We start from the raw sequence: 17539 nt of genomic DNA, 5'->3' as shown, positions 1-17539 counted from the left end.
TTCTATTTTAAATAGTTTTTCAAAAATGAAACCTAATCTTAAAATAAGAGATTAAATGTCACATCTAAAGGCCCTTAATTTTGTGATTTGAATCAATAATATTAAGGGTATTGTTTGAAGAGTAGCATAATATTGAAATTATTTAGTAAAATCCATCCAATTCTTTAAAGTTGGATAATAAACAAAAATTCAAATAAAACAAAAAGTAATAAACAATTTAATAAATCACAATTTATCATATAATCTATAACCATGGACTTGCTCTACAAAGTTTTTCAATGTTTAATTTTGTATTATTGTGATGATGACATTTTAACTCAAATTAGAGAATCATATGTTTGTTATATCCAAAATTAATAATATAATTATGTTAATTAGTTACCAATGGTTTCTTTATTTTTAGAATAAAAATAATGACATATCCAAGTTTAGAATTTTTCATAATAAGTTAGTCTATAGATTGCCAAATGGAAATCAATTTAATTTCCAACTTGTTACTATAAATAATTATACACAATTTTGGTGAAACGTTTTTAATTTAAAATTAATATTATTATCCCAATTGTAAAGTAATAAAAGAAAAAACATTTAACCTCAATTAACCTAAGCTATATACTATAAAATCAAAATATCTAAACTTCAAGTCAGTGCTCTGCTTTTTAACGAATTAATCGAAGAGTAATTACAGTGAATAACAATTATTAGAATAATTAATAAATAGACTTATATTATTGATATACTCTTTGCGATAATAGATTAATATTTGCTGTACTGATAGATAGATTTCTATCACGATACAGATTTTACTTTAAAACGTTGTTATATATTTAATTATTTTTAATCTAATTGTTATAACGGTGGCTATCCAATTATATTATAAAATATAAACTACAGAACTAATCCACTTTTATTTTTCACTAAATTGATAGCAACCCCACTAATTAGAGATATGGTTAGCCATTAATCAACCAAAAAGTAGCCACTCATTCACTCAAAGGCTTTGCTAATTGATTGCAAATTTGACTTAGTGGATCGATTTTTATGATTTTGTGTAATGTCTTAAAGATATTATTAATGATAAGTTTTAAGAAAGGAAGGCCCAACAACTTTAATTATTGAAATGGTTTGTAAGAATATTCCTTGTTTAAATAATTTAGTGAGCCAAGGCCAAGAAAATCATTCTAATTTGATTATGTAGATAGATATGATTAATATCTTTTTTTTCAAAGTTAATAATATATTTGATCCACTTAGTTTGTCTAGAACGTCAGTAAATATATTTTATATCTTTCAAATTTTAAATTGAGTCTAAGCGAACAAGACATCTATTATCATCATAACTATAAACGATTCAACCAATCACTTTGTAATTATTAGACTTACGAGAATTTAGTTCTTTAATTATCACAAAAGAATTTGAATTTAATTAAGATACAAAATTTGAAACGTGAAAAGTCAAATTTTCATTACATGTTTTGTTGATTTTGTAATATTACAACCAAGCACGGCATGGTGTAATTTATAATCATAAACTTTGTTGATTCTGTAATATGAACCAAAAAAATATACTCAACCTTTATGTGACACATAGCATTCACATTCAATTTGTTTGAAGAGAACAAGAACATAACGTACAAAAGAAAAAATCTTCTTTGTAAGATACATTTGATACTTGACTTATCAACCGAGAGGTGTGCCCTGTTTCTCGTTTAGCTACAAGACCTAGGTCTAGCACATTAATGGGTTTTAACACAGACCGATCCTCTCTCATCAACCCATCTTAGGACTAGAGTGTTATCTTCAGCTCACTCGACCTTATTACATCTATATACTTTTTTTATATCAGTTATATCCTTTAGTCCAAAATCACGAGTAACAAACTTTAAATTGTTTTTATCCACATCTTCATGTTGAGCCTTTATAATCTATTTAATTTAATGATTCTAAACTTCCCATGAAACATAGGATACATAAGATAAATATGTTGTCAACTCATCATAAAAGGTAAAGTAATGAAGGACAAAAATGGAAAGACAAGAGATAACATATTGGAAAGTTTCAACTTTCCTTCTATCTTATATTATTATTCCATATACATCTCTCAAGTTTGAATTTATTTTTCTTTTTGAGAAAACGAATATATTAATTATTAAGACAAAATACAAATAGAACTATTCAAATTAAACACTAAAAAAAAAAAAAGCACTCATTCAATAGACCAAAATAGATTAAATTAACTACAAAAGTGAAAGATCCAATTATCAAACTTAGACTAAATGTGTAGAATTAAATACAACTAAATAGCTAAAGACATTAGAAATTATACTCAAAATTAGTAAAAAAACGAGTTTTACACCCAAAAAAACAAGTAAAAAAGTGATACCTTAGTCCAAAGATTAAGCAAAGGTAGTGATAATATTTATAGGGTGAATATTTCTTTTTCTAAACTAATATTTTCTAAAGATTGATGGAACCCATTTGGTTGCTTTTCTGTCAAAGGAAATGGATGTTGGAAATGTGCAAAGTGATGAGTGGAATCTTTATGAGAATCTAAATGAATTAAAAGACAAAAAAAAAAAAGGGCTAAAATTAATAAAATATTAGTGAAAAGGGAAATTTATCAAGTGGACAGAGTTTGTTAATAGGCTGGAATTTGATAGGGATTTGCTGTTTGGTTTTTGTTTTCATGACAACCAATTGTGAGTTTTGGTGAAAGGTTCATTGTCCTAGATTTCAATATTGTGTGGATTATTATTTCAATTAAAAATATAGGATTGATTTTATAATAACAATACACCTTTTTCTTAATATAACATTAATAATAATAACAAAAAATTTAGGAAGTTCATACCCAAAAAAAGAAGAATGATCCTACTCCTATTAATGGTTTCGAAATTTGGTTTCTAAATTTGATTAAAAGTCAGATGTTTACTTAGAGTTCGAAAAAATAACTTACCAACATAGCAATTAGATTTAAAATATCAACGTATAAAGTAACATTTTAAAAAATTTGTAAAATATCAACGTATAAAGTAACATTTTAAAAAATTTGTAAATATAACAAAATCTATCGAAGATAAAGAAATAAAATCAAGTTTTGAAAAAAGTTGACTTTTAAGAACACAAGGCAAGCAAACTATAAAGTATTTTTAAAACTTTAATTTTAAAAAGTAGGGAAAAAAATTATAAAACAAAGCCTTATCTTCTCACATTTTCAATTGTAGTAAATATTCTGAAAGGATACGTATACAAGAGAATGATTTTATTATTATTATTAAAGAAGCCTAATTTTCTATTAAATTAACATTTGACCATATAAAATTAGCACTACCACAAAAGCAAGTTAACCTTATATATATCTTAGTGATTAATATGCACATGCATAAAAGTAATCTATGTGGATTGTCCATGTGGGAGCCATCAACTGGTGCCTATAAGTTCTTAGCTCATGTAACTCTAACCCCAATTTTCTACCAACCCAATATTCTAGACTATATATATATATTATTTTGTAGAAAAAGTGAAAAGGTTAAGGTTTGTGATCCACCTTGTTTAAATAATAGGATTTTTTTTCCATCAAGTACTTCTATTTTTTGATACTTTAGGTTTAGAAAATTACTGTTAAGCAGCTAAAAGGGGACAAAATATGACAGTTTACATATGCTTGAATGCTTTTTCAACACAAAAACAAGAAACAAAAGACAAGGTTAGTTGAAAGTGGTAGTCTGAAGATGCAAAGCGCTTCTACTTTTTCAAGATAAGTGAAAAAAAAATATCACCACGAATCGGGTACCATACACTTGATGCTAAAGGAACAAAAACCCCTCTAAGTCATATTCCTACGGAAAGCTAAAACGAACTTCTAACAAAAGGGTAGGTACAAAATACCTTGTAAAAGAAACAAGGAAGCTCCAAATTTCTTGTACAAGAAATCTGCATAGAAGAAAGGATTTTCATTCCTCTAAAGAAAAGATTAGATATTCACCAATAAACATTGGTTTAATCTAAAAGTTCAGTTCGTAATGATTGAATTAATAGACTTTAAAATATCGAGTAATTTTCTCTAATTGTAAGTCGAGTAGTGTCAAAGTTTATTAACCTACATGTACAAAGAAGAGACTGTGTACATAAACTGAATCGTAACAAACTAGAATGAAAACACTAGGCAAATACATTATGAAAAATGTTGAGGAACCAAATGCGTTTTCATACTAGAGAGATCAAAAGTATTTCTCAACTCATCTGTAATTGTTACGGACAAAATTCATGGAGCTCCATGTCAATTTGACGATGACAGTACAAAAGCGATGTGAATAAAGATGTAATCAAATAAAGCCGGTTATAAGTAAGCTAAAGGAATTCTAATCTATGGATCATGGTTTTTTTTTTTTTAACAATAAACAAAGGCTACCAGAAGATTTATATCAACATCACTCTTGGAGGAAAAAGAAATCAACTCATCTTGACAAGAAAAGTTTGAATAATTAGTCGTGTAAATGTTCGAACATTGACCTGTTAAGGAGAGCTTCTGCAGAAAGTATCAACCTGCATTTACAAGTTAGATTAGTTATCAAATTCTAACCATGGAAGGGTTTTTACTATTAATGGAACTCGAGTCTTTCATCCCTTGTATGAAACGCATTGTCGTTTTGATAAAAGATTCATAAGGTTGATTCTTAGAGGATTATTCCTTGAAGCTAGTTCGGTTCCTGACATCAAACTAACAAACTAAAAATGCCTCACAGGAAAATTGACAGCCGGCTGAACTAAACGATCCCTAAATGACTCGAACTGCACTTCCACTTCCTATTTCAATGTAGGATTAAGAAAGAGAATGCAACCCGAAAATTAACAAAATTGCATTGATTCTCTCTCACTATTGTCATCAGAATTACATTTTTCTTAAAAAGAGATAAAACAAAAACAAAACAAAAAACATAATTCTACCTCATGATTGTTATGCAAAGAAGGGTCTGATCGAGTTCATACAGAATGATAATATGACCTTAGTAATTAGTTCATCTCTCATTTCATTCACAGCAGGTCACAACAACAAGCAAAGAAAGAGAGAAACACCTTTTTTCTTGTTTTTTTTTCCTTTGTGTAAAACTAGAACAAATATGGATGACTCTTTTCCTTTGGGGGATTATCTAGTATTTCTTCCTCCCCACCCCTCCCACCAAAAAAAGTCAATCAGGTAGTGTAGTAGAACGTCAATTCACCTGGCTAGGTATGAGATATAACGACTGAAGATTGGTATCATTCTTCCTTCTTATCTGCTAGGTCAAGTGCAGCCAATCTTTCAACAAGTGGAGGATGAGAATAATGATACGCGGAATACCAGGGATCTGTATTCATAGCCGACAAATTTTCCTCCTGAAATACAACTTTTATTAGTCTAACGTAAAAAATGATTGTATCAGCAGAGCATATAATTAAACATGCAAATGTGCCAAAACGATTTTGCCACCAAAGGTGGTCATTCAATTTGGAGTCAGTGTTTCTGAAGCAGCATGATGTTTGTAAGCTAGACATAAGATTAGGCCACAGGGTTATGGTTTGATGAATTCGTGATCCATTCTCCTTCTCTAGAGGAAGGAAGGTTTGTGGCAAGATAGGGTGCTCTGCTTATATTCAGTTTGGGGACACTTTGTGAAGGAGCTTGATGTTACTTGGCTAGACATAGAGGTTATAAAGATATGATTGAGAGTTCTTGTTCCATTCTCCTTTTCGGGACCAGCAAGCATGTGCTGTTGTTTGGGAGCTTTGGAGAAAAGGAAACAATAGAATTTTAGAGGGCGTTTGAGAGAATTCTGTATGAAGTTTGGTCTTGTATTCAGTTCAACTTGTTTATGTGAGTGTCTATAGCTAAGGGCTTTTTAAAAGAAATAAAAAATTGGTGGTGTCTTATTTTGTTAGGCTGGAACGCTTTTTCTTTGTTTCCCCTTTTATGGGTTTTCAGTATGCCTTTAAGTCTCTCCTTTTATTTTAAAATGAAAGTTCGATTTTTCATAACAAAATACACAAATGTGCAAAAAAATCAACAATAGCTCAAGCAAAAACAGGTAAAAGTGAGTCAGCTTATCGTTAGCAAATCAATTTCCCTAGTTTTCACTGTCTGCAAGAAGTAACTTCTGGATTATCTACTGAAATAGCAGGAATGACGGAGAGAAGAGAAATGATAAACGAAAGTTTGAGCAGGAAGTTTACACCACAGGATTGAAACTATAGATAAATAATACCTGTAGTTTGACTAGACCAGCACGAAGAGGGGCAGAATAACCTAGTTTCTGTGCAAAGGCATCAGCCTGCATTTGGTAAAAAAAAAAAGGTCTCTGACGATCAAACCCTTTAACAGATAGAGGATATATGTATATATATATTAAAAAATAATTATAAAAAAAGAAAAATAAAAGGCTGCACAAGATTCAGACATACCTGAAACTCAAAAGATCGGCTCACAAGGTTGAGAGCAAAGCTTACTAGGTGCTGGAGAGGTATTACAGTGTGCTGCACAGCCAAAAGCAACGTAAGTGTACATATTGAAATTCTGTTTGAAATAAATTCCATCTCATTTTCCCTAGCAATGATGTTTGTAGGTATTATACAGCATTTTAACGTGCTTTACAGGTCACTGGAATGAACTGATAGTTTGCATAGGGACATAAGAATTCCTCGAGAATGAAATATTTAACTGTAAACCTCAGATGGAGAATGAAATGAAGCAGTTCATAGTAGAAATAATGCAGTAAGTAGCTTCGAATTAACACAAAGCATGCACATTTTGCATATTAACGTACATGAAAAGAAAACATAATATCATATTCAAAACCAGAAAGGCAACCAATTGCATTTGAAGATCGGGTTGGTAAGAAAGATTAGTGATGCATGGATATAAAGCCAAAATCAAGACGAAGAAAAAATAAATATGGTAGTTAGTAGTTACACGTGAGTATAGTAGAAAAGCACAACTCATCAATAAGTAGGGGGCTACGTAGATTGTCAATGTTAGATTTATAATTCAACATTCTATTTGATCACTACCTGAAATAGGATGAGCCCAATAAGCACTGGCTGAGTATTGAACCCAAAACTTCGAAACAAATCACTGGAATTCCTCACCAAAGTATATCCTCCAAATTGCAAAAGTGTAAGAATCTGCTCACAAACAGTTAAAAAATGAGCCTTCCAGATAACATAACCAATTGCATTTAAAAATAAGAATGATAAGGAAAATTAATAAGATGAATGGGCATAAAACCAAAGTCTAGTGGCTGATTATGAAAGCAGCTGATGTTTTTCGGATTCTTCAAGAAAAGAAAAACCAAGTATACAACGTGCTACAGCTATGAAGTTTGATCATGACTAGAATTAATCTCAGTATACCTGTATAGCAATGAATGAGTACATTGTATGATTTAGCTTCCAATGCCCCAACTCGTGTGCTATGACAGCAACAATTTCCTCGTCGTTTTTGCACTAATAAATAGAACAGGAAGGAAACATAAAGTTACTATGACCAAGACACTTGAAGAAAAAAAGTCTAAACAAGTAATGAAAAATTAAAAAAATACTGTACATGTTTCTGTCCAAAAATAAGTTCAGGATGTACAGGCATTAATATGACAAAAGCTTTCCACACATTTCAACATACCTGTTGAATCAGGGTATCATAGAGGACAATTCTCTTGTTCTTGAAGAAACCATACATGTAAGCCTGCATAGATGGCAGTCATTTGATGAGATCATTGCAAGAAAGCACCAAAAAGGAATACTCAATAGAAACCAAGTTGGTATACAATAGAAACCAAGTTGGTATACGTTGTGTAAATTTGTAATCATCCAAAAGGATCAAACCTAATAACACTAGACACAAATATAAAAATTCCTAATCACTTTCTGAAGAATACTCTCGATGGCCAATTGATAAAGCAGGCAAAAAGAAGAAAATGATATTGATAAGATAGCAAAACACAAGTAAATATGCGATAAAAAATCAAGAATCTGAATTTGGCAAAAGAGATTTACATTGCTGTGACTTGACCTCGTTGATCCATCAACAACAAACAACTTCTTCAGCGGAAAATTGAGGGAGGAAGCAAGTTTCTCAATCTTCTCCCTGAGATCACCTGAAGGAAGCTATTTTCACAGAGCATTAAAGTGGGATGACTGGACGAAAAAACAGATAGTCATAAAAGCTTTGATCAAATAACACAATTTGGGTACTCACAGGGGTAAATTTATTGAACAGAGGCGCTATAAGAATTGGATAAAGGGTCATCATCACAAGAGATAATGTGAACATAAATGCCCAAAGATAGATGGCAAGGTAAGGGCCTCCTTTCTGTATGCAATTAAAAGATATTATTAGCCCTCGCGTATGACAAAAGAAACGTTATAAAGAATATTAATCCAGAACAAAGGAGTATATATAAAAATTGAATTGAATGGAGAAAAGAACTCCCAAAAAATATAGAATTGATGATGGCATGCAGACTAGAAATATATGGCTTGCTTCTGAATGCACTATGTAAACTAAAACTACTAACTTACACAAGTTTACCTGCACTATTATAATGATTGCAGATACAATTGGTGGGCCAAGTAAGATGGACAACAAAATCCCTTTAATCATATCCCTGAAGAATAACCATATTGTTTGCTGTAGAAGAGGTATTAAATATGGAATTAGGGAAATAATTAGGAAGTACACAGGACAACACGGGAAACTTCCAACTGGAATCCCAAAAGAAAAATAATTGGTCAATAGAAAACAAAATTGGACATCTCCCACTCCTACTGTCAATGAGATCCATCATAAACAATTATACATACTTTATTGAAACCGTGGCGGGACTCAATCACAAAAGTCGAGTAGAGAGAAAATGGTAGATCAGTGACCTGCACACCAGTCCAAACAAACGATCAATGTAAACCAACTTCAAATCGTAAATTCCCCAAATTCACTCTGTAAATGAAAATATTTAGAACTCCAAAACCAAGGAATTCAGACATTAGTGAAAAGAAATACAAAACTGCATAAAATACATGAGGAGATAATTCCAAAATTATGGAGGTTAGAGAACTTCACAGTGAACATTGAAATCTAGCAAGTTCTAATGCTTCCCAGCAAAATTTATCCCTGTCCTTGAGACTATCATATCTTTCTTTTCATTTCAACTTTAAAGTTGGCAGAATTTATCTGATTCATGAATTATGATTGAAAAACATAATGCATACTGAATTTGATCTCCAGTATAAATGCAACATGCAAGTTGTGAAATCCACAGTCAGTTAAGCAATATGAATACTAATTAATTTTTGCTCCGGTTTTAGGGCCCCCATAACACCCATCACAGAAAATGTTTCCACATCCAGTTTGGTAAGGTTAAAATCAATGAGGACAACAGCATGCAGTTTTGTCCTGTATGAAAACAAAGTGCTCTATGTAAATTAATTATGTGAATTGTGGTTTTCAAAAAGTAAAGTAGATTCTGATTCTACAATGACAATTTGTGATTAATCCAACAGGCAGAGCAGTTAAAAATAAATAAATTCTCTATTACTAGAACATAGAAATTAAATTATACTTATTGAGCATACCTGTGACCAAATCATGACCCCAGCTAGAAATGCAAGTGTGTGCAAAATTTCGTTTTCAGCATTGAGCCCAACAAATACCACAAACTCTCCAGATTTCTGCATGCCAACAGTGGCCAATATGAATATTTCAACGGAAGTAAAGAAAAAACTTGAATGAATTGATTCACTTATAAGCTTTAATTACTCACCTTCCAAAACCATGGCAGAACTCCAAAAAACAGTATAGCAGAATCCATCACTATAGTTACGAACTCGTGAACAAAATGGAAGTGGCTGAAAGTTAAGAGAGACGTGGTATAAAATTAGACACCAAAACAAATACAAGTTCAAGTTCAGGGGAACCTTTTACAAATCTGCTTTCAAACAAGACAAACCTCTTATCAAGACTGTAAGCCCGGGATTTTTCAAATTTCTCTTGGCTTATAACTCCTTCCAAAGTTTTGGGAAGAGTTGGCAGTTTCAGAGCAGTGTGTTGCCGAAGATCCAAATAAGTTTCAAAAGTATACATTAAAATCATGAAACCTGAGGATAAAAATGTATCCATCAGACAGAATCGCATTACTTTCCTCTATCGACCAATTGACCACCTCTGTTCTAACAACTAATCAGGAAGTAAAACTACAAGAACCGATTTACACACATAGACCAGTAAAATAGTTTCTTCCTACAACGACTCAGCTCAATTCTAACCGAAACTGAGCTCTGAGTTCGTTTGTTCAGATCAAACTAGCCAATATAAAGCTCATTTCCAAATCAACTTGACACATTCCAATCTTATCAATGAAAGAATAATATAGTACAATTCGACCATTCAAAAGCATACAACAATCATCCTCAACCACTAAGTCAACTTACAAGATGTCATTTTCAAGCATCCCCAATGCCTAAAACCTCAATACCAATAACAATAACGTAAAACCCTAACTACATACATTTCCAAGAGACTTGAAAAAAAAATCGAAAACTTAAAACATAAAAATACGCAGTGAAGCTCAGTGGATCTAACAGGCTTCGTGATCGTCGAGGTTATGGAAACCAACAAGAAGTAACGAAAACACCAAATCAAAAACCAAACATAGAGAATCTAAACAATGATACGAAAAGGTTACATGCATAAACATTGACAGAAACAAGAAATGGGTGAAGAGTGAGTACCAACAACAGCTTCCATGTACGGAAATTCCATGGCTGAAAGAAGTTAATTGATCGCCGGAGCTATGAAGAGAACGAACAGAGGTTGACGGTGTGTTGCTTTTGCTTGGCCGAGGAGTTTCATCTTCGGAAGATATTTATATCAAAAGTGTCCTCAATCAGGTCGGGTCGTTGGGTTTTCGGGAACCCGGTTCACTGGTCCGTATGTCCCTTTGATTGTGAGCATTCCTTTGCCCGTCGTTGCCACGTCATTGTCAAACTTGACATAAACTTTTAATTTACTGTCAAATCGCTTAGTCACGTCATTTAAGATACTTTTTTTATACTTTTTTTTTATAATAATAATAATTGTTATCTCAAATAATAGTAAATTGAGTTAATATAGCAAGAATTAAGCCACTTGTTTTTAAAATATATATATAACAAATTTTATATTTTGAGAAGTTTTATTATTTAAAGTAATTTTTAAAGTAAATTTGTGTGACAAAATATTTGCTCAACAAAAATAATTTAATCAATAAAATTTGGTTAAACAACGTAGGATGGATTTATGAGTCAAATGAGGTAAGAGGATCTATGAGGAGACATAGAGAATCTATTGAGAATGCTTAGAGAAACCTATAGAATGAACTAAAATGGTTCATGAGATAACTCCTACAATGTGTGGAAAACTCTAGTGGGACCCAAATGAGCTAAAGGAACGTATGAGAGAGTTTGTATAACTCGTGAGGGAGTTGAGACGACCCATGGAAGAAGCTTAGTAAAATTAATTGAGAACTTAATAGTTTATTGGGCTACACGTGGAATATCTCGACGTGACCTGTGGAGGACTTAAAGTGACATTTACAAGATTTGTAGATGACCTCATATGGCTCATTGAATACCTCAAAACGATTGAGTTGGAACAATCTAAATGATAAAGGAACAATTAAGGAGTTGAACATATGATAAACTAAAGCATCGGTTAAAATATTGAATGGTGGTAGTATAGTAACCGGTGAGTAATGTCCAAAGATTCCAATTAATTAAGCAAACGAGTCAAAAGTAGATGACCTCATATGACTCATTGAATACCTCAAAAAGTTTGGGTAAGGAACGATCTAAATGATAAATAAACAACTGGGGAGTTGAACATATGATAAACTAAAGCATCGGTTAAAACATTGAGTGGTGATAGTATAGTAACCAATGAGTAATGTCCAACGATTCCAATGAATTAAGCAAACGAGTCAAAAGTGTTAGTTACACTAATATTTCCTCGACGTATGAGATTAGATATTATTGGATGACATATATACGTTTTATATATTAACAAATCAAAGTAGAGAAGTGTAATGTTTAAAGGTCTTATTGTAGCTATAAGAAAACAATATGTATTAATTAAATCTCCATCTCACCCTCGTTTATTTTAGAAAATCAACAATAGGGGGGTTAGGTTAAATATTTAACCTCATCATCGTGTGGTCGGCTGAAAAGTAAGCCACGGAAAGGACGTCAGATTTGTCAAAACTATCTAGGTTATATATGAAATATTTAAATTTAAATCGTAGTTTTAAGATTTTTTCTAAATGTCATAATCTAACCTTTTAGAAAGTGGCTGAGGCAAGAAGTGAGTTCTTGTAGTCTCAGGTAATTATAATTTGATTATGATAGTTTTTGTTTTTGGGTAGGTTATTTTAGTTTGATAGAAAAATAGTAAACAATTTAGCAAAAAAAAACTAAGAATGTATTGTAGCAAGTATGGTAGTAAATTGGAAGTTTTGAAACAATATTTACTATACTAATTAGGTAATTTAGCAAAAAATTAGCCATAGGTAGTTATTATAGCATTAGGCAATATTTGTCCCAAACAGCTCCCTAAGGTTTGAGTTATTCCTAAATTTCAATATTTACACTTTTAATATAATTTTTTTTGCTAAATTCCATTTTGTAGTCTTGAACGATAATGTGCCCAAATTAAGTGAAGGGTTGTTATCAAATATAACAACGGGCCAAAATATTTACAAATATAACAATACTTCCTATCCACAATATCTATGTCGCAATAGACCCATACAATAGTATATCATTATGTTAATTTGATATAAATCTAACATTTTATCACATTCATAAATATTTGCCCTAATTTGACACAAGCATAAAGTAAAATTTTAATAGTTATGAAAAAACATTAAAATTTTAAAAAGATACATCCTAGAGTGGAAGGACTAAATTGAAACCTAAGAAGTTTAAATCAATCAATCACAAAATCTAGAAACAAACAGTGTAATATTTTAAGATTTGGATGCGAAATGAAAACTATAACAAAAATTTAGGGATGGTTTTTTAAAAACTTAAATATATAAAAAGTCTCAAAGAAAAGGAAAGAGAGGAACAAGAGGGAAGTGAAAAAGAGAGACAGAGAGAGAGAAGAGAATAAAAAAAAATGGAAGAAAGAAGAAAATGGGTCCAAAGGTATGGATCAAAGAAGGGGCAAATTTGTAATTTTAGAAAACAAATTCTACAAAAAAAACAAAAGTTTGTTTTTTCCCCCTAAAGTATAAAAAAAAACAAGAACAAAACCCCTGAAGCGAAACAATTGATTCAAGGGGGAAATGGTGAAGTACAAATCACGAAATGTTGGTCGAGTTCATGCTAGAGAATCAAAGTTCACAAGCAAAACAGATGTTATCAACAACACATTGGTCAAATTCATATAGGAGCTAGTGAGCTTTTTGAAGATTCTCGTTTATCTATTTCATAGTTTTGAATAGCATCAAATAGTGTTTGATGGGACTGAACTATCTTAACTTATCACGCACTAAGAGAGTCAGATCCGAAAACAGGTTGATGGATAAGATAATAATTAGTAAGTTCGATCTCCTACCTCGCAATTGTCGAAAAAATATGCTACTATGGCGGAATGGAAAGAAAAAAAGACTACAGATTATCGGGCTATTGTAACAACTAACTAGTGATTAAATCTAGTTTTACTGTTTGTCCAATTTCTCAAACAAAAGTCAGTTTTCTTTAGGTATTTTCTATTCAGAGCAAGGCCTATGGTTTGTTCAATGGCCAAGGGGATACTGTTCGTATGCAGCATTCGGTGCTAGAACTCTATTCAGAACTGCGAAATTGCCGGTTGGCGTTCAGAGCTAATGGAAGTAATCTAATAAACAAAACTCTATAACTTCATCAAATTATAGCATACAACCCAGCTAAATTAGCTAGAGTATAGTTTTTCTAGTAAAGATACAACAGATGAATTGAGGAAATGTAAAAGCCTTGTTCCTAAAAATGAATTCATTACCTCCGAGCTCTTCCCTTGGATTTGGAATCAAAATGGTGGGACTTTAGCTTCTTTTTCCGCATCACAGCTGCGGCACCACCACTCTCTCTGAAAGGCATTCCCATGAGAGCCAGGAGTCGCTGAGCTTCTTGATCGGTTTCAGCTGTTGTTGTGATACAAACGTCCATCCCCCTCGGTTTGCCAAGTGTGTCGAACTTTATTTCTGGGAACACACTCTGTTCACGGATACCAATGGAGTAATTTCCATGTCCATCAAAGCTACTCGAGTTCAGTCCCTGAAAGTCCCTTGTTCTAGGCAGCCCCAAGTTGATCAAACGATCCAGGAAAGAGTACATCACCTATAAGCACAATCAACGAGCAAGTAACATAAAAATCAAGCTGTTTTAACACTCAGGACACGAATGGCAGCAGCAACACCCAAAACTTCTTCTATGTATTGATGCAAGATATCTTCCATTATTTCGTCCTTCCACATACTCCATCATAATTAACATTGACACAAAAATATTGTTCACTAAACGAGTATCAAGCCTGTGAAGGAGCAACTCCATACATGAGCCCATTCCTTTGCACTTGGTTTGGATAATTATCTCAAAGAACCAAATTCCTAACATCATTAAACAGAGAAATATGCTGATTAAGGCGTTTACGGATCATAAATGCCTAGAGCCACACACATAAACTTTTCCATTTAATGATGTGAGATCTCTTCAATTATAACAATGCACAAAAAAACGTTGCATCTATCTTGTCCTTTCCACTCGTTGACAAATTTCACACAAATCTTCTTCATTAGACGAGTATCAGGATAAAATGTATCAAGCCCATGACGTGAAGGGGCAACTCCCTCCTCCAAAGTCATTCTTTCGCACTTCTTTTATATTATTATCTCAAACAATCGAATTCCTAACATCATTATCATACCAGAGACATCCACTACACCAACTACGATAAAAGCGTATACAGATCATCAATGTAATAATTCAAGACGATTATCAATGTAATAATTCAAGACGATTATCAATGTAATAATTCAAGACTGGAAAGATAGACATGTAAAACATAAGAAATGTTAGTGACTACAAATTTTGAAAATTAGAGCCAGATCCAAGTATCAAAATGCATTTCCCATATCAAGATATGCTGAACAAAATAGCACTGAGAACTACAACAGAAGCCAAAATACCAAAAGAAACAACGACTAGCTGGAAATTCTATGAGAAAAAACAAGTGAAACTCACATTTCCCCTTAGGGTTGCAGCAATCCCAAGTGGTTGACCCTCCCTGATCTTGAAGGTTGCAATGGACTTCTTTGCACGTGTTTTCACGGGTCGTTGTCCGGTAATGGATGCCAATTCATTTATTGCAGCTTCCAAACCCTTCGCATTCTGCTGGGCATCTCCAATACCACAATTCACCACTATCTTCTCAATTTTGGGGACCTAAGAGAAAAGGTACGGAAATTTCATTGGAAGAATTTGTACTTAGTCGTCATATGCTGTCAAATTTTGAGATGGAATGAGAAAAAAACACTAAAGCCATAATTCTTTGAGACCCACTAATTAAAATCACAACCAAAAATGAAAACTCCAACTTAATCCAAGAGAAGAAGAAAAAGTATTGTAGAATACCACCGCTGAATACAAATATGAACTTCGTCTCAGTTTTCAGAGTATTTTATTTCATCAAGAATCCTCATCTTCCACGCGGCTGTACGTAATTCACAGAAGTACTTGTATCTAGAAATTTTTAGTAGAAAACCAATAATAATTTCCGAACCTTCTAGCATTTGTAAGAAATAGTTAATAAACACACAAATTATACTTCGGAAACAATCAAAATCCAACCCAACTTCCTCCAAATTAAAAATCCGACGAACTCCAACGACCAATCGAGCAAATAAATCAATAATTCAATCAACACCTACCAAATTAAGCTGTGAATACCTGGTGGATATTATCGTATGAGAACTCGTCCATAAGCAACGGCACGATTTTCTCAAGGTAATTGGATTTAAGCCGGTTAACCTTCTCGGCCTCGGCCTTCTCCACAAGCACTATAGCGCCACCGGTACTAGCCAAGGCTTTAACTCTCATCCCCAATTGAGCTACATTGCTAGGGTTTCCGCAGCCAACAGGTGCAGCAAAACGGACAGAGAAGAACGGGGAGTGGCCATGGAACGACGACGTAGAGGAGCTCAACAGTGAAGAAGAGGCCATCGGAGTTCACAGACGTTTCTCCTTCGCTCAGTGAAATAAAGGGAGTATAGGATCAGTTCAGCCAAAATGAGTTTTTTCTCAATTTCCAAATTCCTTCTATACCCTCGTGTTACTGTTTTATTACCAATATACCATGACTTGTTAAGGCTATTTGTCTTTGTAATACTTGGTAATATTGGGAACATTTTCGTCATTTAATCTTTCTGTGAATTGAATTGGATAAGGAAAGGCCTCCGTAGGATAGAGTTATTTTTTCTTTTCTTTTTATTTCTTTAAGGAAAACAAAAAATTTTGTCTATTGGCAATTTCTTTAATTATTTTTATTACATAATATATTTTATTAGTTGTTAATTTCAAATATTGAAAAATTAATCAAACCAAATATTTTTGACAATTTTTTCATTTATTGAATTTGATTATTTTTTTCTATTCATAATTTTCTTCTCTTGCAAAAATAGTTTTTCATTAAATAAAAAGATGCATCTAATAATATAGATTACAACCTTGATAACCAATTTAGTCGATATATATCTTGATTAGTTTTTTTTTCGATACAACAAACAAAACCGAAACATCACAATCAACTAAGGAAAAAAATGCACATTCTATCTACTAAATTTAGTTAAACACCCTTACCTTTACTCGAAAGGAAAACAAAATATTTGCAACGACGGTTGTTGTATCCATGTGTTTTTTCCCTAATCTTTTAATACTTATCTTCAAATTATCTAACTGTGACCTTGCATCCATCTCATGTTACTCGTTGTTCTTTTAATTGGTTGGAAGTTAATTTCTCTCTTCTCTGTATTATGGGCAATGTAACCATAGTAGTACTGTTTGTCTTGTCGAGCCTTATTTGACGTTAATAATAATCCATTGTTTTAAAGATTATTGTAGACTAAACTGACTGTAAAAATGACATGTGACCTAGATGAATGTTTATATATGTGTGTGTATACGTGTGTGAACGAGAACTCAATCTAAACCAGTGATTCTTTTTTCTTCTATGTGAATGAAAATTCAATTAAGCTTGTTGCATCAATCAATTTATGTCTTAAAAAGAACTCGTTCAATGTATTTGATGGATATCATGCCAAATATAACAAGACCCGTATATTTTCACCATGGTATGATATATCCACTCAATCTAGTTGCATCATTTTGACTGTTTTAGTATGATTTTGTATTAAACTTCATTAAAACATTGAAAAAAGAAGTTCGATATCCAACCCTCAAAAGCAACAAAACAAAAATACACATATAGAAACAGCACTTT

At 32.4% G+C, this 17539-nt stretch overlaps 2 protein-coding genes across 4 annotated transcripts; both read right to left on the bottom strand.

Annotated features, from left to right (window-relative positions):
• Positions 1-3636: 3636 nt before the first annotated feature.
• Positions 3637-10904, bottom strand: LOC101219049 (CAAX prenyl protease 1 homolog). 3 transcript variants are annotated; one of them, XR_004215423.1, is made up of 16 exons: positions 10759-10904; positions 9978-10125; positions 9792-9876; positions 9604-9699; positions 8836-8901; positions 8564-8662; positions 8231-8344; positions 8029-8139; positions 7655-7717; positions 7387-7479; positions 7045-7158; positions 6439-6510; positions 6243-6308; positions 5223-5376; positions 4513-4545; positions 3637-3933 (listed from the first exon to the last, which is right to left on the bottom strand). XR_004215423.1 is itself a non-coding variant. In XM_011652434.2 (15 exons), exons 1-14 carry the CDS (start codon positions 10787-10789, stop codon positions 5260-5262), a joined length of 1275 nt encoding a protein of 424 aa, XP_011650736.1. In that variant the 5' UTR covers positions 10790-10904; the 3' UTR covers positions 4175-4545; positions 5223-5259. The 3 variants fall into 3 exon arrangements, 2 of the variants coding, with proteins under 2 accessions (XP_011650736.1, XP_004133850.1); XM_011652434.2 differs by lacking the exon at positions 3637-3933 and having other exon boundaries at positions 4175-4545; XM_004133802.3 differs by lacking the exons at positions 3637-3933; positions 4513-4545 and having other exon boundaries at positions 4836-5376.
• A 2989-nt stretch (positions 10905-13893) lies between these two features.
• Positions 13894-16330, bottom strand: LOC101218820 (50S ribosomal protein L5, chloroplastic). Its single transcript, XM_004133801.3, has 3 exons — positions 15991-16330; positions 15286-15486; positions 13894-14382 (listed from the first exon to the last, which is right to left on the bottom strand). The coding sequence occupies exons 1-3, from the start codon at positions 16261-16263 to the stop codon at positions 14041-14043; spliced, it is 816 nt and encodes a 271-aa protein (XP_004133849.1). The 5' UTR covers positions 16264-16330; the 3' UTR covers positions 13894-14040.
• Between the last annotated feature and the right edge of the window lie 1209 nt (positions 16331-17539).

Source organism: Cucumis sativus, chromosome 3 (assembly GCF_000004075.3).
Source record: "Cucumis sativus cultivar 9930 chromosome 3, Cucumber_9930_V3, whole genome shotgun sequence".
Taxonomy (NCBI): Eukaryota; Viridiplantae; Streptophyta; class Magnoliopsida; order Cucurbitales; family Cucurbitaceae; genus Cucumis; species Cucumis sativus.
Note: the sequence above shows the minus strand (reverse complement) of the source record. Positions and strands in the feature narration are given on the sequence as shown.